The sequence below is a fragment of the Vombatus ursinus genome, unplaced genomic scaffold, assembly GCF_900497805.2.
Source record: "Vombatus ursinus unplaced genomic scaffold, bare-nosed wombat genome assembly UNPS02014793.1, whole genome shotgun sequence".
Lineage (NCBI taxonomy): Eukaryota > Metazoa > Chordata > Mammalia > Diprotodontia > Vombatidae > Vombatus > Vombatus ursinus.
In genome coordinates, this window is record NW_020954571.1 from 6,915,475 (window position 1) to 6,941,441 (window position 25,967).

The 25,967-nt window shown below is 38.9% G+C and overlaps 2 protein-coding genes across 4 annotated transcripts in view; one reads left to right on the forward strand and one right to left on the reverse strand.

Moving 5' to 3' along the window:
- The window catches only part of CFAP77 (cilia and flagella associated protein 77), a 176,400-nt gene extending 161,823 nt beyond the window's left edge, over window positions 1-14,577 (reverse strand). Inside the window, exon 1 of the mRNA XM_027869616.1 lies at window positions 14,326-14,577. Coding sequence (XP_027725417.1) covers window positions 14,326-14,532 — 207 coding nt within the window. The 5' untranslated portion in view covers window positions 14,533-14,577. The remainder of the gene's footprint in view (window positions 1-14,325) is intronic.
- Window positions 14,578-16,816: 2,239 nt separating this feature from the next.
- TTF1 (transcription termination factor 1) overlaps window positions 16,817-25,967 on the forward strand; it is a 33,150-nt gene continuing 23,999 nt past the window's right edge. For 2 of the 3 annotated variants that reach the window (XR_003569782.1, XM_027869756.1), the window contains exons 1-3: window positions 16,817-16,906; window positions 20,861-21,005; window positions 22,255-25,134. Coding sequence is in view for 2 of the 3 variants with exons in the window: in XM_027869756.1 (XP_027725557.1) it covers window positions 22,262-25,134 (2,873 nt within the window). In the remaining variant the exon portion in view is untranslated. The remainder of the gene's footprint in view (window positions 16,907-20,860; window positions 21,006-22,254; window positions 25,135-25,967) is intronic. The other variant, XM_027869757.1, reaches the window with a different exon arrangement.

Below are 25,967 nucleotides of genomic sequence, written 5' to 3' on the forward strand. Positions count from 1 at the left end.
TGGAGGAGGAGTAGAGAAAAGAGGAAGAAGAGAAGGTAAAGGAGAAGAGAGGTGGGGGGGGAGAATCAAAACAAAAGGAAAGAAGACAAAGACAAGGAAGAAGAAATTCTGTTAAGAGGAAGCTGCAAAATATAGATTCTCTCATCATTTCACCAAAACTGTCAAGAAAAAAAAAGCTCTCAGAAAAGTCACCAGGCAAGTACCTTCTTTAAAAAAAAAAAAAGCAAAAGAAGAAAAAGAAAAAGTTAAAAATGACTTGCTTAAAAACTGAATTTATGCCCACTGGGTGCCTACAGAGAGAGCAAAATCTTCAGTGACAGTTTCTAAAGGTTTTGGAGCCCGAAGGTAGGCACAACACACAGCCCTGGGGGAAGCACACTGAATAGCATCAACAGATCCCCTCAAACTGATTTGGTGAAAACATAGTTTGTCAGAAATCAGCAGCTGTTAAACTTGCGAAATGTCAACAAATTGCCATCTCTAACCCTCAAACCAGGGTAGTGGGGGCTTGTTTGATTTCTAATAAAAAAATATTGAGCATGCAATAAATACACCGCAGTTATCAGTTAATTTGCCCATTTTTTGAAAAGAAGATGGCTGTGTTTTCCTTGAGGCAACTAGCAAGAACCTAAATTTATGGGTTTTTTTGTTATTAGTTTTTCTTTGCCATGAGCATTCAGAGGTGGCACAAACCACCTTGTGGACAGCTCTTGGATCTTCTTTGGCCTTTTGCCTTCTTGGGCTTTGTCCTGAACATTTTCCAGTGTCAGTCATCCCCACGTAATGTAAAGTGTCAGAGATTCAGCTCTTTCAGATGATTAGAAAACTATTAGATTTAAGGATACCTTCAGCAGAATTAAGTGCCAAGGCCATTGAACACTGTTGAAAGTCATAGAAGAATGTGCTGATCTTTATTTTCCTCCTTCTCCTTCTTCTCTTCCTTTTCTCCTCCCCTTTTCCTCCTTTTCTCCTCTTTTTTCTCCCCTTCTCTTCTTCCTCATTCTCTTCCTGTTTCTCTGCCCCTTCTCCTTATTCTCCTCATCCTTCTTTCTCCTCTCTATTTTTCTTCTCCTCTTCCATCTGATCCTCCTCCTCCTTACCTCTCTCCTTCTGTCCTTCTCCAGGATAGGACCATTGGCAGTCACCTTAACTGGTGTGTTAGGAGTTTGAAGTGAGAATGAAAGGGGAGGAAGGGTAAGAGTGAGCTTACATAAGTGTCTTCTCTCTCTGTCACAAGTGTGCGTGTATATGTGTGTGTGTGTGTGTGTGAAGACACCTTTGCTTTAGTCTGGTCTGGACAGTGTACTAAAAAATGAGCTCTGGCTTTTGCCTTCTTTCTCCTCTTTGTGCGATAGCTAATCACTTCCATTTAATTCTTCTATTTATTTGAGGCTGAGAACTCTGGAAAGAGAATGACTAATCTAGTAGATAGAGCATCATGGAAGACTGGGGATCAGAAAACTAGTGTCCTAGCCCCAGTATTATCGAATACTGCTCCACTGACATGGGCAAATCGCCTGGCCTTTCCACTGCCTAGTTTCCTCATCTATAAAATACAGGAATATCTGACAAGAATGCTGTGAGTGTAACAACGATCAAGAAGTGAAAGCATTTTGAACTCTTCTGGAGAAAGGTACCATTCAGTTCAACAGAAATGTGTTAGGCACCTACAATATGCAAGGCCCTGGGCTGGAACAGAAACTATAAAAGTGAAAAATGATACAATCTCCGTCCTCAAAGAGCTTTTAGCTTAATGGGGAAAGGGATATACACAAAAAACTTTGACACAAGACAGACTATGGATGTATGTGATTCTTTAACATACAGAATAAGTATACCTGGGCATTCTTCTGGGATTGTTATGCAGCCTTTTGGGAAAGGGGTCAAAGAAAGCCAGACAAAGTGTTCTCAAGAATTTGAGGGGGGAGAAATTAGTAGGAGGAAAGGGGAATGTGAATCATGTGAAGCAGAACAATAAGAATATGGCTGAGCCATATGGATGGGTTAGAGCCAAGTTGTATAGGGCCTTAATATCTGAAGCCAAGAGTTTATGAATTCAAGGAATTACTATTTTTACAGTATTGTTATTTTTGGAAATGAAGTAAAAAAAATTGTGGCCAGCCTCTGGCTTCGTGATTCCCACTGGGCTGCAACAGTCAACTGGTCTTTGATTTTGCAACACATTCCCTCCCCTACATATAACATGTGCTTTAAAAAAAAAAGTTCAGATTCATTGTACTGTGAGAATTTCATCCTATCTCTTGAGATTAAAGGGTCTTAGACCTGGAAAGGCTCTTACAAGATCATCTAGTCCAACCGCCTCATGTTTTAGAAGACGAAATTGAGGGCCAGACTAAGAAAAAGTGATTTACCCTAGGTCACACAGGCAGTTTGGGGCAGAGCCAGGACTAAATCTTAGGTGTTTTGTACTCTCAGTTCCACTGAACTACATTGTCTCTTTAGATAACTGGGGATACCTCAAGATTTCAAAAGACAGAGACAGGAATTAGTACCTATAGCTTCTTTCGATTACAGTTAGTTTAGTAGTATGAACAAACTTAGTTACACATTTACTATTCCACACTTTCTAAAGTACAAATCTTCTTTAGTTTCTTCAAAAGGCTGCATGACAATCTCAGGGGAAAACCCAGGTGTATCTAGTCTATACATTAACAAATCACATGCTTCATTAGATTGACTTAGAACATTGTAAAAATTTGGTTTTACATTGAGAATGAGGTGATTTGGGGGTAGTTAGGTGGTGCAGTGGATAGAGCACAGGCCCTGGATTCAGGAGGACCTGAGTTCAAATGTGACCTCAGACACATAACACTTACCAGCTGTGTGACCCTGGGCAAGTCACTTAACCCCCATTGCCCAACCAAAAAAAAAAAGAAGAAGAAGAAGAGAATGAGGTGATTTTACTCCTCAATTATTAAGGTATTTGCAGGGTTTTGCTGACAAGTAGCAACAGAAAGGCATCAGAGTCAAGACCTTTAAGAATATAAATAAAATAATTATCCTAAATAATAAAAAAATAAATAATCCTAAAATAATTAGGAGGGGCAGCTAGGTTGCACAGTGGATAGAGCATTGAACTTGGAATCAGTAAGACTCATCGTCATTAGTTCAAATCTGGCCTCAGATATTTATTAGCTGTGTGACCCTGGGCAAGTCACTTAACCCTGTTTTCCTCAGCTCTTCATCTATAAAACAATCTGGAGAAGGAAATGGCAAACCACTCCAGGATCTTTGCTAAGAAAACCCCAAATAGGGTCATGAAGAGTTGGAAATGATTGAAAACAACTGAACAACAACAAAATAATACTTAAAAACTGCAGGTTTGTCTGCTGTTCCCTGGATTTACCTGGCTCATTCCTGAGTTAATAAAGAAATGTATCCCTCCTTGAAATACTTTCTCCCCATCCTCTCTGCTTATCTGAATCCTATCCATTCCTTCAAGGTCCAACTCATGCTTCATCTCTTCCAAGTTTTCCCTGACCACCTCAGCCCATAGTGATATCTTCCTCCTCTGGAATACTAAGGCACTTTTTGCCTATACCCCTTATTTGGCACTTCACACACTACCTTGTAGTGTTAATTCAGTTTTTATGTGTATGTGTATGTTTCTTCATTCAACTAGTCCATAAGACACTTAAGCACAAGGGACCATATCTAGTACTTTTGTTTTTCCTTCATGATCTTAAGGGATAGTTATAAAGGAAGTTCAGACACATTCCTACCACATATCAATTCAACAATGACAATTCAAGGTAGTGATGCATTGCTAAATTCATTGGTAGAACTGTCCAACTACAAGAAATTTTCCAACAGTGTGGGATTTCCTCAATGAGACATTTACTCAAGAGTGCTGCCATTCCAATGTCCCATTAAAGTGCTGGATCTTTATGAGATCATGATATTTAGATCCTTGCCAACTCCTGCTTTGCTATTGATGAAACAGCCCTGCCATTGTTGAATACTAATGATTCTGAATGTCTTTAGTAGTATACCTTGAAATCAAAGAGCCTTTGATTCCTTATTTCCATTGTCCTTAGCAAATAAACATAGATTTTCATGCATACAAAGACATTCACCTTGTGTGTCTAGGTTCCTCCAGCCTCACAAATATGTATTGTTTGGCTCACATAAAAAGATCAAAAATCCCTCTCTCTTGCCCTTTATGTATTTTCTCCAATCCTTTTTGCCAAACAATTCTCTATTCACTGTGCTAATGTTGACCTCTCTGTTCACTGACCCATGTTAGTCAATTTCAAGACTGAACCCTGATGTGCCTTTAAATTATTGGGTGGAAAATAAGGAAATACAGCTGTTTCCTTTGTAAAGAGCATTTATTTACTTCTCTGAAATGCTGTATTTATCTCTACAATGTCAGTATAAGATCTAGGCTGGTGATAGAGCCCACTGGGAGTTTAATTTCTAGTGTACCAAATAATTTATGTTTTAAATCTTAGATTAGTTCATGCTGAGAAAAAACCGTTGGAAGTTGGTGGGCTGGTGAAACAACACTTGCATGCCAATCTAGTGATTACTCAACAAGCCAGGCCCACATTCATTTATTTAGCTAATGAATTATTGAACTGTGTCGTATGGGTTTCTAGAAACACATTTTTAAAAAGCTACAGCACGAGTGGCTGGAGAGGACAAACCTTATATAAATTCTGGCAAACTTGTGTAAGCCATATCATAAATGGGAAATAAATTGATTTTAAAAGCAATGAGGGGTGACTCAAAACAGCTGTGGAATTTAGTCTTCATCTCTAAGGGAAGGATCTGGGAGATGGTTAACAAGTGGAGGATATAGATACTATTAAAATGCACTATGTCCTATTTGTCTATCTTTTCCTTGGGGTTTTCCGAGCCTTTGGGCTATGGGTGAAATACAAGTCTATTTGCCAAATGCTTATTTTTTTAGCTTAGTAGTAACTTAAGTTGTAAGGGAAAGAGATGATGACAATGACAGCTTAACTAATTATGGACAGTGATGCAAAACATCATTAGGAATATATCCAGGTCCTATGGGTTTAAACACCCATATTTAATATGTATGGGCATATATAGACACATAAACACATATACCTATAGAACTGGTTAAAAAAAAATAGGAAAAATTTGTCTTCCTGAAGGGAATGGAAGAGAAGGGAAGGGAAGAGAAGGAAAAATTCCCTCTTAGCATAGTGCCTGGCACATAGTAAGGTGCTTAATAAATGCCTTCATTCATTCATTCATTCATTCATTCATTCATTCATTCATGTTCCTTGAGGACTAGGAGTATAATTTTTATCACTTCTGTATCCTTAGCACAATGACCTGCACATAATAAGCTCTTAAATGTTAGCTGAATAGGGAAGTACAAATTAATCAATCAATCAACAAGCACTTAAGCACCTACTATATGCCAAAAAAGGAAGGCAGAAGAGTGGAAGGAAAGAGGAGAGGGAGGAAATAATGGATGGGAGGTTTCCAATCTACCAAATAGGAACTTTGCCAACTTCCTATTTGTGATATCTAAACAAATGCAACATTAGGGCTGAGACTGACAGTTTTTGGTTTTTTGCCAACCAGAGTTAATAAGTACACCGTTAAGCAACTTTCAGCCCTATTGACCACCCTTTCCTGGGTATATTCTCTTCCCTTGCTTTCCTTGCCCCATTTCTCTACCAATTCTTCCTTTCATTCACCCTGTTAAGTTTCCTTTTCCCCCTTGGTGAATTAGACACTGAAAGCAACAATGTTTGAGGAATCTGATGAAGTTTGTTGGTGACCATGTTTTTCTCTCCTTCCTTCTGCTATTTTCATCAAAATTTATGTTTTATTTCTTTATTTACTTTTAAGTTCTATTGATATCTTTTATTTCCATATTATAGTCATTTCCTGACATAAAACCCCTCCTTAAACTCTCTTCTGTAACCATTTAAAACCGTCAAGCAAAAACAAATGAAACAATCTCACTGGCAGCTTAAATAACATTCCACTCCTGGGGTCACTCCCCTTTCCTCTCTACCTGAGAAGGGGATCTGCAAGCTTTCTCTCAACAACTAAATTATAATTTCCAATAGGGTTATGTCAGATTTCTTTGCAATACATCACTGGGCAAATAATGGGTACTCAATTAGAGAAAGAAAGTGTGTGTCAACAACTGTTCTCGAGCACCAAGATTTGTCACTGTAATCAAACACTTAGAGTTGGACAAGACCTTAGAGATTGTCTAAAGCAACCTCCTTATTTTACAGATGAGGAACCAAGGCACATAGAAGCCTACAGAGACTGAATGTCTTTTCATACATTTGTATTTTCCTGTTGGTGTTTGTTTTAGACTGAAACTCCAAGAAAGATAGGCCTATGTTTCCATAAAAATTTATTATTGACTTGTCCTTGGTCACACAGGTAGTAACTAGTCAACTTGGGATATGAACCCAAGTCCTCACATTCCAAATCCAGCAGTCTTTCCACTGTTCCACAAGTTGGGCATACTTTGTGTTATGTTTGTTTATATTATTGCAGTCGTGTTTTCTGCATTCTACTTACTTCAGTCTTCATTAGCTGATACAAGCTTTCTATGATTCCCTGAATTATTTCATGTTCACCATGTCTTAGGGCATAATAGCATTCCATTATATTCAGGTACTATAATTTGATCAGCCATTCCTCAATCAACTGTCTACCATGTTTCCAATTTTTTTATTATTACCCCAAAAAATGCTCCTATGAATATTTTGGTACATATAGGACCTTGCTTTTTGTCTTTAGCCTCCTTCACTGGATGAAGGAGTATGAACAGAATTTTCTAGAATAATTCCAAATTGTTTTCCAGAACAGTTGGATCAAATGACAGCTTTACCAACACTGTATCAGTGTCCCTTTCTTTCCACAGCCCTTCCAACATTGCTTCCATTTTTTATTGCCTTGTCATTTTGATGGGTACAAGGTGAACCTTCAGAGTAATTTTAATTTGCATTTCTCTTATTATTAGTGACTTGGAACATTTTTCATAGAGTTGTTGATAGTTTGCACTTCTTTTGAAAACTCTTTGTTCATATCCTTTGATAGTGGTGTTTTTGAAGACAGGATGAGAGTAATATATTTTCCCACTACGTTCATGCATAATGTAAGTATTTCATTCACTGAGCTTGACATGTTTTTTGGATATTTGTTGCAGATTGAATGTCTTTTTATACATTTGTATTTTCCTGCTGGTGTTTATTTTAGATTAAAAACTCCAAGAAAGATATGCCTATGTCTCAATAGAGCACCCATCACTGTGGTATCATCTTGAAGGCCCTGAATAAATACTTTCTGTTGACTATAAGGGTATATAATAGCAAAGCTAATTTTCATCAAGCAGAACTGAAGTTATGATAAAGATTCACTATTGATTATATACCTCAGAAGTATTTGCTTCTGTATAATGCTAAGGTTGAATCCATTCTTCTCTGTTTTTCTAAATCTTATCTACACATCCTTTAAGGACCAATTCAAATCCCACTCCTCCAGGAAGCCTTCTATGACTATTCCAATCAGAATGATCTCTCTCTCCTTTAGACTTAAAGATCCTACAAAATGTGCCACTCTTTGGTATTTAACCATGATTTCTCACAATATCTCATTTATTGTTTGTTAACATTTCATGTGTGTTATCTGTGCATCTCATTTTGCCAACTAAATTGTAAGCTCCGTGTTATCTTCCTAAGCACAAAATTGGTATGGCTGTTGGTTGACTCAACACATGAATCTTAAAAAGTAGGTGGTTCTCAATTTATAATGAAAGATAAGTTCTACTCTGTTGCCTCTTTATGGCATCAAGGTGAGTGACCTAGGTTCTTGAAGGCCATTCAGCGGAGCACAAATCCTGGCAACTCCCACCAAGTTGGAAAGTCTTCAAATATGGCCCTAGTAATAGATTGTAGTAATAGTAATAGACCAGCCTAACTAAGTTTGGAGAGATGTTAATCACCAAATTGGTCATAGGGAAAAGGGATAAGGATATAAGCATTTATTAAATGCCTACAATATGCCAAGCAACTTACAAATATTATCTCATTTCATTCTCACAAAAACCCTAGAAGGTAAGTGCTATTATTATTTTCTTTTTTCAATTGAGTGAACTGAGGTAAACAGAGATTAAATGACTTGTCCAGAGTCACACAACTAGTCAGTGTCTGAGGCTAGATTTGAACTCAGGTCTTTTTGTTTCCAGGACCAGCGCTCTATTCACTGTAGCTTCTAGCTGCCTACCTCATTTGGTCCCGATTCTTTTAGTCATGGCAGTTCTGAAACACCATCTACTAAGTCGAAGAGGAGTTGTAGTCTATACTAGAGGAGGGAGTATCCACACTGACAAAATCACAGTTACCTGAAGCAAAAGTAGAGCAAAATGACATTTGGATACGATTCATTCAGAAAGTATTCAGTGAATATTAAATTGTAAGTTTGTTGAGGGTAGGCACTATCTTTTACCTCTTTTTACATCACCAGCACTTAGCACAGTACCTGGTACATAGTAGATGGTTAATAAATTGAATTGAATACCTGTTCTGACTAGCACCATATAAATTACTTCAATGATGTGGACAATCTGACTTATTTAATTAATTTATTGATTTTTATTGCATCCAGAAGACCACGGATTTAGGACTAGGGGCCAAGATACCTAGGGTCTAACCTCAGCTTTGTTACTTACTTGCTATGAGATATATTAGGAAGGTTATATCACCACCATGGGCCTCAGTACTCCCATCTGCAAAATGAGGGGGTTAGACTAGATCTTGATCTCTAAGGTCCCTCTCCAGTTTTGACATTCAATGGTTCTATAGTAATTACAATCATAACATCAGCTCACATTCATATAGTGCTCTAAGGTTTGCATAGCACTTTATATACATTTTCTCATTTGTTTCTATGGTTCTGTTTCATAAATGCAACACTACATAACTGTGACATAAACCCCACTGAAAAACAGAAGCAGTAATAAATTATGAAAAAATCTGGTTCGTGATCATATGCACTTTCTAAAGATGCTGTATTCAATAAATCCCACATCTATACATAGACTGTTACATCTCCAGAATAACTGAAGCTAGGATCTCTCAGAGCTAACCAAGAAGTCTCTCCCCATAATTGTATTGACAGGATATCATCTGAGCTCTAGTGGCAGGAAGGTTGCATTACTGATGAGTTCTCTGAAGGAGTGTTGAAGGGGACTGTAACCAGGTTCTATGTTGAGTCACTGAATTCTGGGAAACTGGGAATTGTGCACTTAGAGCCCAGCTTTTTCTCTATTTAATTCTGTTCTCTACAGAGGGTCACAAATGAAGTGAAAGTAGCCTTGTGCACCACTTCATAAAATGTGGTAGAAGCCTTTTCTAAAAAAAGGGAATATTTACTTAACTTTATCCCAAGAATGCAGGGTATCGTTTAACAGATTTTTGTCTTCTAAAATTTAATTATCTATTTTATATATCTTAATTTTTTAAGCTTCCTTAAATCTTTTTTAGAAGTAGGTATTGTATAAAGCCTAAGCAACAAAATAAATAACAACCACTGCTTAATTAGCACTATATCTTGGAAAAGGCTTACATTAGGTATTACCTCTTAAGCCAAAACTTCCTTGATTTCCACCCCATCTCCATCTTCCCTCCTCAAATTACCATGTATATATTTATCTCTGTACTCTCCTACTACTACCCCACTGAAATGTAAGCTTCTTATGGGTAGAGACTGTTTTGATTTTATCTTTGCATCTACAGGGCCAAACACAATGTTTTGTACATAGAAAGTGCCTAATAAATGTTTGCTAAATAAATTTTAACCATTCCCAGTTCTGTGAAACACCCAGTTGATACAGCTAAATGGCCAGTGAGGTCCCTTGCAAGTCCAAAATTCTGTGACTCAGTCATTTCAGCAAAATAAACAAATTGTAGTTTGATATCATGTAGACAGTTAATTACTTAATGGTTGGTTGCCCCAATTTTTCTTTTAATCTACTTTTCACTGACTCCTGTAGAAACAGCCTTTAATAACTGGCAAGTTATTAATGTGCATCTTGCTAAATTCCCTGGGCATTTACTAGCAATGTTAGATTTATTCCATCAGTGCTCTAACATTCTAAATGAAAAAATGAGCCCTTTTTTAAGGAGAAACAATCAATCAACCAACCAAATCAACATATTCTCCTAAATAAGTGATAGTATTTGAGGGCCTCATACCATTCCAACATGTACCTGTTTCCAAATTCCAATGTGCATAAACAAACCACATTTAGGGGTTCCAACACTGTTTGCAAGAGAAAGCCAAGCCAAAGAGCGTAGACTATCTGCCTCATCCCAAAGGAAGAGATACAAAGACAAAATATGACTATCTAGTTTCATGTTACTAAATATGCCAAACTAAAGAAAATGACAGTGAATTGTGACATTTCAATTAAGAAAAACAAAAATCCCTAAATCTGACGATTTAATTTTGAAAGAAAAAACACCTTTGAATTGACTTTCAGTTTTAATTTCTTGTTGTTTTTTTTTTGTTGTTGTTGTTTTTTAAACCATAAAGCTCTGGTGGCTCTGCCACTAATCAGCTGTGTGGCCTTGGGCAAGCTGCTTAAAGAGTTCTGGGCCTCAATTTCCTCCTTTATGAAATGAAGACTCTGGATTAGTGGTCTCTGGTGTTCTTCCAGCTCCCAAATTCTCTGATTCTATTTTCCTCTTTTGAGCCAAAGTACAAAATCTCATAAGAGGAAATAAAGAGAGAAATGTTGACAATCCCTTAATTAGTATCATAGAAAGGCACCATTAGACTATGTGGTCACTGCAACACAGGAATTTTGGAGAAGAATGAAAAGGGAGATGCTGCCCCCATTAGGACAAAAATGAAAATTTGTTGATTCAATTATGAACAGTCAGCCTGAATACATGAAACTCCCAAGACAGGTTTGACTTTGACCAAGGCAAACAATCCTTCCCTTTTCATTTCTCTACTTCAGTACTTGTACATATTAAAAAAAAAAAAAAAAAAAAAAGCTTAGACCAGGAAACTCCTTCTATCATGCAGAATTGCAACTCCAGGTCTTAAAGCTGTGGTTCTGTCTGGTATCTCTAAGACCTTTTCAGAGGGTCCATAAGGTCAAAACTATTCTCATAATAATAGTAGGATGTTTTCATTTCTAATAAGGTAAATGTCAATAGCTCTTTGGGGGATCCTCAATAATTTTTAAGAGTGTACTGCAATTCTGAGACCAAAAAGTTTGAGAATTCATGTCTTATGCAGATTCCCCACCCCTGTTAGAGAGCTGCAGAGTAAACTAATGTTAAGTGAATTCCATGGTTATACAGCCAGCATGTGTCGGAGATCTGAACCCAAATCTTCCTAACTTTGCCACATTGCCTCTTTTTAATTCAGTCTTTCAAGAAGGCCCACTGCCTTCCCTCCTACCTACCCAATTGAAATTTTTCTGCATTTTCTGGTAGATAGTCTTTGGGAGTTTTGAAGGCTGAAAAGTTTATCATTCTACAGAGATGAGCCTTTCTGAACCAATAGGAAGCTGATCCTCAAATAACAGACATCCCTGGACCCCTCCTGGAATTTTTTCCAGGCCCTGCCAGAGAGCTTATGGCCCATGGACTTAGCTTTTAAAAATCTAGGGTCACCTCCATAAAGACATTGGAAGAGTACTCTGGTGGAAGTATTTATGCTCTAGTAAGAAAATTCTCTTCCATAGAGTATGGTGGACAGAAATACCAATGAGCCAGAAATTCTCTTTCCCTTCCTTTTCTTTTCCTCATCCCCCAACCCTAGTTTGGAGATTGGGAATGAAGCTTTTGGTCTGTGATAGAAGTCATTAAGTTGGTGCCATCCAAAGGGCAAAAACTTTAATTCTATATTTAGTCAGTTTTTTAAATTTAAAATATATGTATATATTTATAGATATAGACACATACATACACATATATACATATACATATACATATACATATATACACCCACACATATGTAACTTCCAAGTACCTCTAACCTGATGATTAATTACAAACAGCCTTTGCTTCAGTATTTCAGATACAGTATGGGTACGTCTTTCATGGGTACAAATCAAAACCCCCTCTGCACCTTAGCTAGAAAGCTTCATGAGTTGCTTTGTTCCAAATAAGACATCACCTGGTGGCCAGACCTTTGGTGATGAACTTCTCTGAATTTAGCTAGAACAGGGATATATAATCTGTCATCAGGACTATAATTAATATTTTTCCAGGTTACTAGGAACTACAAGAGTATGAAATCCACTGGCACAGCTTTCAAGAACCCAGAGCCACCTCCATTCCATGATAAAGCATCAGAGAGAAGATCAGAGGATCAGCTTTAAAGCTGGAGGGACCTTCAAGGGAAGATTTTCATCCCTTTATATTGAGAAAGAGGGAATTGATACTCAATTTACTAGTGGCTTTATGCAACAAAAGCAACTGGCCATCTATTGGAGTAATCTTTTACCAAATGGTAATTTTTAAATGGGTCTGATTCTGCCCCTTGATCCATAGCAAAGCTATGTTAGCCAAGCCTGGTCATACTTAAAACGATTCTATCATAAAACTAGTCTGGCCTTCTAAACTCCTTCTGATGGTGATAACTTTGTTCACTTTAAGATCAACATAGATATACACCTATCTTCATAGACATACCTTATTTAAGAATTACAACTGATCCACATCCAGAGAAAGAATTATGGAGTCTGAATGCAGACTGAAGCATACTATTTTTACCTTTTTCTGTGATTTTTCCCTTTTTTTCTGTCTCTTTCACAACATGACTAATGTCTAAAATATGTTTAACATGATTGCACATGTATAACCTATATCAGATTGCTTGCTGTCTTGGGGAGGGAGAGAGGGAGAAAAATTTGGAACACAAAATCTTATAAAAAATGAATGTTGAAAACTCTTTTTACATGTAATTGGGAAAAAAATTTTTATTTAAATTAAATAAATTTAAATTTAAATAAAATAAATTTAAATTAAATAAAAAAATTATTTAAAAAATAATTATGACTGGTGGACCAATGTAGGGGGACCAGAATGAGGGGTCGTCTAGTTCCATCTCCTCATTTTACAGATGAGAAAACTGAGGCCCAGTAAAATGAAGTAAGATCAGCCCCGATAAGATCAAGGTTACATAGATGGTTAGTGGAAAAATAGCAATTAGAATTCAGGTTCTCTGACTCTCGGTACAATAATCTTTCAGTGCTTACCAAACATAAAGACAATGCTTAGCATTCAAAATTTACATAAGTCTGTAAGCACCGGTGATTAAAGCATGGGGATAATGGAGCCAAGGCTCCAAGTACAGAGAAAAACTGTTTAGGGTCTATAGGTAACGTATCTCCTTACCAGCATTTCAAATGTAAGTCAAGTTTGATCATTCTTAAAAGCATGCTGCTCTCTAGTGGTTAAAGTCTAAATTGGTTCTGTGACTTTATGCCCCAATAATCAACAGAAAGCAAATTCAATGTCAACTTCATGTTTCCTGCTTTTCAGCCTGAAATGTTTTTAGGGTGCTATTTTAGGGTGAGAGAGCCTGGCATGATAGATATAGTGGAGTCAGAAGGCCAGGTTTCAAATCTCACTTCTGACACATACTTAGCTGTCTGTGACAGAGCAAATCACTTAACTTCTAGGTGTATTAAGTAACTCCTTAGGATTTGCCTACTAAGGAATTCCTACAAAGGGAGTTGTGACTTGCTATTAATGAAGGGAGCTTCCACACTGGGAGTTTCCTGTCCTGCAGTAATCACAGATACTTCTTTATTCTGGTACTCCCTTCATATGATGCACTGTGAGAGGAAATTGATCAACAGTATTTGCTAACTTGCCAGGCAAACCCAGACTCCAGTACACGTTGCTAACAAAAAACCAAACACATATGGCATAGGGCTAATATCCTGTTGCTGCTCAATAAACGTTTGTTGAATGTAACTGAAGAGCTTAACCTTATGTTAAGTAATGTACTTTACACTTCCCTCCTTTTGTTTGTTGAATGAATAAAGCAATATTTGTAAGACATACTTAGCACCTATTCAGTCCTGGCTTTAAATCCAGTGTATAACTCTGGGTAAGTTAGCCTTCTTAGCCTTAGTTTCCTTAACTGTGAAATAGGGTTAATATTGCTTGCACTACCCCTCACAGGGATGTTGCAAGGAAAGGACTTTTGTAAACCTTAAGACCTTACAACCTTACATGTGAAGGACTGGAGAACCAGAAGGGTTCTAGACTAGAAGGGTTCTCTAGAGAGAAGTCCAAGAACCTGGGTTGTCTAAAGCCTGCTCACCTTTAAGATAAGCGGGTTCTGTAGCATGGAGTCCCTTAAGACCCCCAGCCTCTCATTCTCCATGCCTGGGCGCAGGTCGGCTATGGCCAGGGGTCGCCTCGGAGGGGGGCAGATTTGGCTGACCGTGCGGTAGACTGGCTTCTTCTTCTTCCATCGGGAGGTTTTGGGTTGGAGGGCTTCGGGGGCCTCCACCCCGGAGGCCGCCATCCCTGGAGAATTTCCCGGGAAATGGGCCTGGGAGATCCTTCAAGTTCCGCTTCCCTAGGGTTTAATGCAGGTCCCGGAGCCACTCCTCTGGTTCATGCCACTCAGCCCTCGGGAGGATTGTCCCCAACCATCCTAGTCCGAGAATCCACAAATCACTTCTCTAACACTGGATGGAGCTTTAAGTAACGTGTTTAAACTTTTCAGTATCTCCAACCTTGTCCCAAAACTATTCCAGAGTAATTCATAGAGGCAAGGTAGGAAAGACGACCCCTCTGGAAAGAATGGAATGGCTCATTTCTATAGCAACAAGACGCCAACAAGACCGACTTTCCTTTCCACTTATTTTCGAACATAGAACACTTCACATCAACACTCTTTGACCCCTGCCCCCGAGCTGAACTTTAAAGAGCCTCTAACACATTTAAATCTTCTCCACTACCCTTGGGACAGGTTTACATATGGTCGGGTAGTGAGAGAAACACTGACTAGGGGAGTCAGGAGACCTGCCACTTAACTCATTTGGGTAAATCACTTCACCCCCTTTTGTGCCACACCTGTAAAACGAGGGTTTTAAACTAGAATCTGGTCTCCAAGGTCCCTGTGACGTTCTATGATTCTGTTGTCCTGCCTTAGCTGAGAACTTGCTACGTGAGTCTAGGCAAGTGACTTTGCTTCTCTGGGACTTATTTTCCCCATTAATAAACTAAGAGAGTTGGGCTAAAATGATCTGTAAGGTCCTTTCCAGATCCAATTTATTTTTGTAGCTGTGCAACGGTGGTGGTGGTGGTGGTAATAATGATGATGATGATGTTAATGATAATATTTTAAGCTTTACAAAACATTTTACATATATTATTATCTCATTTATCCTTACAGCAGCTCTGTGAGGTAGATATTATTATCACCACTATTTTACAGATGAGAAAACTGAGGCTAACAGAGGTTAAGTAAAGGTTACACAGTAACCATCTGAGGCAATATTTGAACTGGCCTCAATCAGAAATACCTGGGATCAGATTCCACTTCTAACCTATAAAGAATCCACTATGCAAACTCTAGCAAATCACTTAAACTCTCAGCATTCTAGGCAACACTATAAATTGCAGAGAAGATGCAAATCCACATTAGGAGAGCTAGTTCTTGGGATCTCTCCACATCAATTAAATAACGGTCCCATTTAAAAACAAATACTTCTGAGTTCCCACCCCCAATACACCTTTGTGGAACCTTTATATTGCCTTCAAATAAACTTTTCATAAACAAATATAAAAAATACCCAATTAATGCCACTGAACTGTGAATATCTCAAGTCACAGTTATTCTTTTCCTTAATGTTGAACTAACCTTGAGTCCATTCATTAATTCATCCATTCCTACCATTTTTATAAACCGTCTAAATGTACTACAAATTGAATTGCGGATACCATAGCTATGCTGCAAAACCCCAGATGTAAAAATAGACAATATCAACAGGAATATTTCTGAAGCAGTCAATGTACAACAAGCCAACATGCAAAAAGCAAGAAATTCAGGCTACATCCCTATAAAGAAAAAAGCCCAGGGTTGTTTCCTGTCCATGCTTTCTCATAACTGACTAATTTGTGGTTTCCATGTAATCTTAGATCATTTGCGCTAAAAGGACCCCTAGTACAAAGAATGTCAGAGTTGGAAAGGCTCTTAGATCACAGAATGTTGAAACTGGAAAACTTTAGAACATGCATTGTTAAAGGCATTGATTGTTCTTTCAGCTAAATTCTAGCACCGAGGCTTTCACAAAAAGTAGGTCCATAATGATGAAGATAATGATAGCTTCTCCACCCACCCCACCCCCCCATCCCCGCTCTAAAATGCAATAATCTGCTAAACTCATTCCTTGGTATGGGGTTCCTAAGTGAATCTTTAGGAAAAAATTTCTTTTGTTAACTGTATCTCAGTATAATTGGTTTCCTTCGTCATCCTACGTATTTTATTTTAGGAATTTAAAAACATAATTCTGAGAAAAAATCCACAGGCTTCACCAGATGGCCAAAGAGGCTTAAAGCACACAAAAAAAGGCTAAGCATTCCTGGGAAGCTCTTGGTCCATCCCCCAACGCCTAGGAGGGAACGCACGGCCCATTGAACTTCCCTCTGATTTCTCCAGGCCAACCTTCCCGCCCGCAAGGGTGCTTTAAATAGCGTCCTCCGTTGCCATGGCAGCAACACGTGGCCTGCCGGGAGGGATTCCGGAAAGGGGTGTAAGTTTCAGGCGACTTCCGCTTGGGTACTTCCTGGAGAGAGCGAAAGCTGGCCGTGCTTAGCGACTTGTTAGTCAAAGTAAGTTGGGCTGCGTTTCAGGACCTGTGGCGAGGGCCCTACGGCAGAGCACGTTGGAAGTGAGTAACTGCCATCTTTCAAGACTGAGGGAGGCACGGTTGGGAACGAGTGTTTTCCGTTGTTGTTTTCTCCCCTTTTGGGGGGTGAGGGGTGGTCTGGAAGCGTAGCGCATGGAAAGAGCCGGGTACTGTTATTCAAGACACATGGGGTCCAGTCCCAGCCCTATCACTCACTTTCCATGTGACCGTGGAATAAGTCGCCCTCACTTCTTTGGCCTTAATTTCATTGATCTGTTCAGTTTGGAGCAGGCAGGAACCCTAAATGCTATGCAGTCCAACCCCAGAGATTACAGTGTTAGCCCAATGCTTGTCCTCATTCATGGGGAAGTCAACATTTATGTTACTAGTAATAGTAATAATAATAATAATAGCTAACATTTATATAGCACCTGCTATGCTCCAGGTATGGTCAAAGCGCTTTACAATTATTATCTCATATAGTGGTAGTAGTGGCTAACTTTTAAAATATATATGACATTTATTTTATATTTATATAGCGCCTGCTGTGTACCAGGCACTATTCGCTTCTCGCTATTTTTTTCCCCTGATATATGTGCTATTTGCTTTTCAATTGTTATCTCAGTAGTAGCAGCAGCAGCTAACATTTATATAGGGCCTACTGTGTGCCAGGCACTGTGCTAAGTGCTTTACAATTATTATCTTATTTGATCCTCACCACCTGAGAGGTAAGTGCTATTATTATAACCATTTTACAGATGAGGAAGCTGAGGCAAACATAGGCTAAGAGACTTGCCCAGGGTCACAAGGTTAGTAAGCATCTGAGGCGGGATTTGAACTCAGGTCTTCCCCATTCTACGCTTAGTGCTCTGTCTACTCTGTTTAGGTTTCTAAACATCTGTCCTTCCAGTTCAACAGACTCATGATCTGTCTGCTCCTTCACCCCACCTCAATCCTATGTAGGGGTGGTCATTGTTATAGATATAGAGTAGAAAGGGACAGTAGGGGTCATATCTATCCTCATTTCACAGATGAGGAAATTGAGGTCCAGAGAGGTTAAATGACTTTTCAGAATGGTAAATGAAGGTAGGATTCCAACCCAGGTCCTCTGACTCAAAATCCAGCATACAGTCATAGCACAATAACTTTTGCTTCCATTGTCCAAAACTGAAATTCTTTTCTCTGAAAAAAATCTCCTGTCCTTGGATCTCTTCCCTCATTCCTAAACCTATTGTCCATCCTCACCATGAACTCTGATGCTAAAACCCCTCCACATTCTTTTAGTTCATTATCCCACCTGTGATCTCACTTCCTTTCTTTCATAGTCCAGTCTATTGTGTTTGATCAGTTCAGTCATAAACTATTCTTTACCCTTGAATTCCTTGTCTCTTAAATAGTCACACTTTCAAACCCCTTCCCGGGAATATCCTGACTGCCCATATGATCCATTCCTACCAACAAGCTGCTAGAGAAAATTATCTGCCCTTTCTGACTGAACTTACTACAAATTTGTAGTTACTAAAACCAGTGGGTCTTCACTACTACAGTCTTTAATCTTATCTTGTTGGCTCAGTTTCACACTCTACACAGCAGTTACTCCAAACCTTCTCTTTTCTCAAAATTGCTAGTTTCACAAGCCTTTCCTACTTTCCTGAAAACGTAAATCTGTGTGAACTCTCTCTGTCTCTCTCTCTCTCTGTCTCTGTCTCTGTCTCTCACATTTCAGGGTTCCCAGTAACCCAAAACCAAATCACTTTCTCATTTTATTCTCCAGTGGATTAAAGCAACCAGAGGTTAAGTCACTTGCCCAGACACGGAGGTTGGACTTGGATTTGAATTCAGATCTTCCTCAGTCCAGGCCCAGCATTCCATCTACTTACCTGCCTAGCTACCCTCAAAACACAGCCCATGTGCCACCTCCTACACCTGGTGTTTCCTCTTCTCTCCAGTTGTTAGCGTGCTGTCCTTCACATTACTTTTTATTACCTTGTATTGACCTATCTTTGAACATTGTATTCTCTCTTCCCCCACCCCCAACAGAGTGAGGTTCTGGAGGGTTGCCTTTGTCTTTGTATTCCTAGCATCTGGAGCCTTGCCCTGTTCTTTAATAAATGCTAGTTGAATTGAATTGCCTTTTGTTACACAACTAGAAAGCCCAGAATCTCAGTTTCAATCTTTGGGGTCCTCTGACTCCAGATCTTTTTACACTTCCAACCCTAGGATTTTCCAGCTCTGGAAAAACTTAAGTAGTTCTTTCTGAATAAATGACTAACAAAGGATGATTTAACGAGCAGTTCCCATAAAATAACCATAAGAAAAAAAACTTTTTAAAATGACAACAGTGGAGATTATCCTCAATTGGGGGTGGAACTGAAGTTGTCTTCTGAATCTTTTTAATGTAAGCTGTTTTTAAGCTATCTTTCATTGCTTCCCCCTCCCTCTTCCACTTCAGTCTGTTGTCAAGGCCTTTCAGTTTCATATTAGCTTCTCTCCAATATGCCTCCTCTCCTCTGACAGTGCCGTCACCCTGGTACAGGTTCCCATTACCTCAGTGCTTGGACTGCTATAATAGCCTACTGGTGGGGCTGCCTGCCATAAATCTGTCCCAACTTCAATCCATCCTCAATTCCCCTCCCCACCGCAACATCTCCTGGATCAAATGCCAAAGGCTTTCAAAGACCTTCATAATTTAGCCCTCCCCTACTCTCCTTTGAGATTTAAGCGGCTTAGGGATGCTGGGACCCCAAAATCACAAACCAGTCCTGCCCGAAAGAATTCAACCCAAGTCTTCTTTCAGCCAAAGACAAGGTTTTTTAGAACATCCATCAGATTGGACAAACTCTTAAGGAATCTAAGCATTTGTGTCGCTAATGCAAGCAGGCTAGATTTTAAGAATCTGAGCATTTTAATGGAAATGAGATGAACCTTATATATGGAAAGACTGTGGGAGGGATCTTGGAGTGGCCAAGTAATTTGGGGTGTCTGAAGGAGGGGGTCTAAAGAAGATCTGGATGTGAGTGGCCAGTAAGTTGGGGTGAACAGAATGCCTGGGACCTGGACCGCGTGGCCAAGGGAGAATGGAGATTAATGGTAGGAAGTGGTCGGGGGGCCATAGGGAGGTAAAACAATGGAGGGCTAGGCTAGGTTTAGGGTAACTGAATTGGGAGATTGGGCGTTGCCACCAGGAAAGGCCAGTGGATGGGATTATAGCCTCAGGCAAACACCAGAGATTGGGCCGTGTGGGCTAGTCCAAGGTTTTTCCTTTTTGAGGTCCAGATCCCATGCTCATCACTTCCGATCTTCTTACATCTTACTCCCTGCCCATATTCTTTGATCATGTGACTCTGGCTTCCTTTTTATTCCTCACACAAACCATCCATCTCTGCTCCTTCCCCACCCAGCCCTCTGCTTCCCAACTCTGGAGTGTTCCACCTCCTGGCTTCCTTCAAGTTACAGCTAAAATTTCACTTCCTAAAATCCCATTTCTCTTGATGCTCTCAACATATATAGGGAAGTTTAGAGAAGAAAGGGTTTGGGGATAGGTAATTTGAATTCCATTTTTATATGTTAAGCCTTTTCCAGCCCCTCTTGATTCTAGTGCTTTCCCTCTGTGACTTATGTCCTATTTATCCTATATACAGGTTGTTTGTATGTATTTGTTTGCTTGATGTCTTCCCCATTATACAGTGAGATCCTTGAAGGCAGGAACTGTCTTTTGCCTCCTTTTCCATCCCCAGCACTTAGCACAGTAAGTATCTGGCACAGAGTGGGCACTTAATAAATGCTGATTGACTGACTGACTGACTGAAATAGGCTGCTTTGAGAGGTAGTAAATTCCCCAGTCACAGGAAGAAATCAAAGTAAAGGTTGGTGACCACTTGTTGAATCTGGGATTCCAGTATCAGATTGGATTTTGTAGGAGATGGTCTTTGAGATTCATTACAACTTTGCATTTCTCTCTTTCTGTGATTTTAATGGTCTTTCTCCCATTTGTAGATGAGACAGAGATAGACAAAGTCTGATAACGTAGGAGCCACTTGCCCAGAAGCACATAGACATGTGGAAGGAATAATAGAAGCTGAGGTTCCTATTAATCATTCTCATCTTTGGATGTGCCCAAGGTTACCAATGTTAGGAAGCTGTAAGTATGAGAAGCCCCTTCTCATAAATAATTGGATATTTTCTTTGCCTTTTTAGCATTTAAACACTGAAAACACAATCTGCTATTGCCATTATTATTAATCATCATCATCATTATCATCAATTAGCAAGTAGCAGCAACCCAGAATGCTCAAGGCAGTCTGCTATTTGCTAGAGAAAAAAATGACAAAAGACTTTCAATAGAAGTTTAGTGAATAGAGCACTGGACTTTGAGTCAGAAAAACCTGGTTTCAGTCCTCTGTCTTACACACTTACTAGCTCTGTGACCATAGGCAGATTATTTTAAGCTCTTTGGGTCTACTCATCTCCAAAGTGAGGCAGTTGGGCTCAATAAATTAAGATTCCCTTCCAGCTCTGAATTCATGGTCTTCTACCCATTTTTTTTCCACTTTGGGTACTCCCTCCCCTGATGCAGCTTTTAGCACCTTTGTACTTTAAGCAGTAGTTTTCCTTGAGCTGCTGTGGCCAAAAAATATTAATCACCCTGCTACCACCTGATGATCCTTCCTGAACTTCATGTACAACAGGTGTATAGGCTGTCACTGCCTCTTTGCTTAAAGCCTTTTAAGCTTGGATCTACTAAAGATTGAATTCCTCTATCAAATCCCCAGTCCCCTCTACACTCCCATGAGGTACCACAACAGGACTTTGGTGGAAGCATTTGCTGTGTCTATGATAAATTAGATCTTTTAAACAGTATATGTTGTAATGAGATGCAATAAAACCATTAGAAATTATTGTTCAAAGGAGTATGAAGAAAGAGCTAGGAAGTAAAAGACCTTTTCTCATTTTATGTAGAGAATATCTGTATTTAAACTTCAAGATATTGAAAATCACTCCAAGTTAAATGCATTAAATCCTTACTGTAAGGTCCTTTATTATAAAACTGGGCATCACATAGGCCATTGCTGCATATGAACACAACTCCTGCAACCCTTGACTCTATAAGGAAGGAGTGTAAACTAATGGGATACTTGATGGCACTGTGGGCGGTCTTATATTAGAATTTCAGTTGCAAGGATGTCTTGTGACAATGAAGAGTAAGGATTATATTGCAATAAATCTTAAATGTATAAGACAGTGTATTAAACCCTGATTCTGGACTCATGTCACAATGAAGTATCATTTTATTGTCCCCATTTCTTCATGTCATGATAAAGGAATATATTTTGCAAAAATAAAATCTTTTCATTTATGCTGGCTTACTTCATTAAAATGTTTCATTGCAGGAACAAAATGGATGGAGAATCTGGCAGATTTCAAATTAATACTCCGGGTTTTGTGAAGAAAAAACACAGAGAAAGCTCTGCAACTGAGGAAAAGAATAAAGAGTTTAACCAGAAAGATCTCAGTGACTCTCTCCTGCTCTTTGATGAACATTCTGAAAGGACTGCAGACCAAGCAGATTCCCAGTTCCCCAGTTCTACTTGTATCAGATCAGAAATCTGCAATGATAATGAAATCCTAAAGGATGTCACTACAGCCAAAAAAAGAAAAAAGAAAACTGCAGTCCCCTGTGATATACAGGAGGAAATGGGGGTAATATGTGTCCTTGTGAATAAAGAAAATATCGAAAGTATGGAAAGGGAGAACTTTAGAAAAGATGTTGATATTGTTTATATAGATAAGAAAAAAGGGAAAGGGTTTCTAAAATCAAGTGAAAAAGATGAACTGCATTCAATTTCTGAAGCTGATATAAATGAGATAGAAGATCCAGATCACAAACTTAAGGACAAACTCCATACAGTCATTGGTGGGAAGGGAAATTTCAATGATACACAGAAAACTTCTCATGAGAGCTTCTATTCCCAAGAGCAAGAATCTATCTTTTGTTTAGAAAGAGAAGGTGAGATTAGGGAACCGTTAGTATCTACTGATATAATGAGATTGTCAGAGTCCAAGAACAAAAGCAAAAAGTCTCCAAATAAAAACCATGTGAAATCTAAGGATATTTCCGTGTCTGATGAAAGCCGTGTGACCATGCACACCAATGGGACACAAGTGGTCAATGAAGTTAGTGCATTAGAGAACGATAGGACCCTTGAGGAAGACAGAATAAAATCTGTCAGGAAAAAGAAAAAAAAGGAAAAGACCTCACATGAAAATGATCAGGTATCTGCTTATGATTTTTCAGTACCCAGTGCGAGCTCTGTAGGTGACCAAATGAAAACAGGTGATAGTGTTAGTAATGTGGAGACTCTGGAGGGTGCTAGCACCCTTAGTGAAAGCAATACAGAATTAGTCAGAAAAAAGAAAAAGAAGCAAAAGACTTCATCTAAAAATGATCGAGCACGTACTGACACTTTTTCAGTGTCTGAGATGAACTATGTGGATATACCTTTTGACCAAGTAGTTGGTGTAGCTAATAGCATTGAGATTTTGGAGGGTCATAGCACCTTCGGTGAAAGTAATGTGGAATCTATCAAGAAAAAGAAAAAAAAGAGGAGGTCTTCAAATAAAAATGATGTGGTGCCTATGGATGATTTTTCAGTGCCTGATGAGAACTCTTTGGATATACCATCCAATAGTGTTAATTATGTCAAGACTGTCGAGGGTGATAGTATCCTCAGTGAAAGCAATGTGGAATCTGTAAGAAAAAAGAAAAAGAAGCAAAAGACTTCATCTAAAAATGATCAAGCAACTGCTAACGATTTTTCAGTGCTTGAGATGAGTTCTATGGATGTGCCTTCCGACCAAATAGTAGTGGTTGGTGCAGCTAATTGTGGCATTGAGACTTCAGAGGGTGATAGCACCTTTGTGGATTCTGTCAGGGAAAAGAAAAGAAAGAGAAAGAGTTCCCATAAAAATAAGCAGGCACCTACTGATTTTTCAGTACCTTGTACAAGCTCTGTGGATGTGCCATCTGACCAGATGAAAAAAACTAGCGTTAACGTTGAGACTTTGGAGGTTGATAGCACCTTTAACGAAAGCAATGGGGAATCTATCAGGAAAAAGAAAAAGAAACGAAAGACTTCCACTGAAAATGATCAGGCACCTGCTGGTGACTTTTCAGTATCTGTTCCAGGCTCTGTGGATTGGCCCTCTGACCATATGAAAACGCATAATAATATTAATAACAGTGAGACTATGGAAAGTGATGGTGCCCTTATTGAAAGCATTGGGACATCTGTCAGAAAAAAGAAAAAGAAGCAAAAAGCTTCATCTAAAAATGATCAGACACCTGCTGGGGACTTTTCCATACCATGTACAAACTCTATGGATAGGTCTCCTAAACACGACCAAGTGAAAACAGGTGATAATGTTAACAATGAGACTGTGGAGGGTGCCATCACTCTTAGTGAAAGCAACATGGAATCTATCAGGAAAAAGAAAAAGAAGCAAAAGACCTCAGCAAAAAATGAGGAGGAACTTGCGGGTGACTTTTCATTACCTGATCCAAGCTCTGTGACTACGTCTTCTAACCATATGAAAACAAATAAGATTAATAACACTGAGTTCCTGGAAAGTGATAGAACCCTTATTGAAAGCAATGGGGAATCTGTCCGAAAAAAGAAAAAGAAGCAAAAGACTTCAACTAACAATGAACAGGAACTTGGTGATGACTTTGCAGCTCCTTGCATGAGCTCTGTGGCTAGATCTTCTGACCTTAAGAAAATGGGTAATAGGTTTAACACTGAGACTGTGGAGGCTGAGGGCATCCTTAACAATGGGGAGTCTGTCAGGAAAAAGAAAAGAAAGCAAAAACATTCAACTGAAAATGAGCAGGCCCTTACTAATGACTTTCTAGTACCTGGTCCAAGCTCTGTGGTTGGGCCTTCTGACCATATGAAGATAGGTGGTGATGTTAATGACACTGATGCTTTGGAGGGTGAAAGTGCTCTTAATGAAAGCAGTGTGGAATCTGGAAGAAAAAAGAAAAGAAAGAGAAAAACTTCAACTAGAAAGGATCAAGGACTTGTGGATGACCTTTCAGTTTCTGGTATGGGTTGTATGGGTGAACCCTCTGGCCAAAAGAAAGCAGTCCACAGAACTGATAACATGATGAATTCAGAGAGTAGTAACACTCCTAATGAGAGAGTGAGAGACACCAGGAGAAGGAAGAGGAAAGAATCTCACTCAGAGAAAACAAGTGTAGAAACTGAGGAGAGGTAATATTGGGATCTTAAGCTTTGATATCATTTTCATATGAATTCTGCCACATTATCATTACTTCAGAACCATCCTTTAAGTCAAGGTTGCTTTAAGCACCAAATGATTCTCTTTGACTGTGCATTTGTTGTTCAGTCATTTCAGTTATTTCTGACTTTTCAGGACCCTATTTTGGGGTTTTCTTGACCAGAAACCACTGGAGTGGTTTGCCATTTCCTTCTGTATATGAGGAGGCAAATCTAAACAAAGTTTGGAATGCTAGAGGCAGTAAAATTGAATTTTCTTACCAGATAGATGAAATTATAAGATAGAATTTTTATTCGTGATTATAACCAACTATGTAATTTGATTGGCTCATTGGCAGATAATGACACTTTCAAACATTCTTTTTCTTTTACCATTTACCTCTGATTCCTTAGAACTCAGGCAATTTTCTTCCAAGTTTCACCCAGCCATTATGTTTATCAAGTTCTGATGGTTTGAAATGATTATACACAAGAGTTGATTTAGAAAAATAACCATTAAGGATTCCCCCACAGGACATTTATTAGTTACAGTTTTATCTAGCTATTTATCAAATGTGTGGAGAAACACCTTCAGATCCCAGAATGACCCTTCAGGGACAAACCCCTATTTAGTGTAGTTCCCGTGTTTGTGCATTCCTACTACTGTATGCCTTCTTTGAAATTAATGGATCTATTCCCTCCAAACAAATAGAGAAATTAACCTCTTTAAAGTGTACCTTTAATGGCTACTAACTGCAGTAAATATTTGCTGATGAAACAGAAAAGTTCATTTCATAGCAGCATTGGTCTATCTGAAAGTGAGGGAA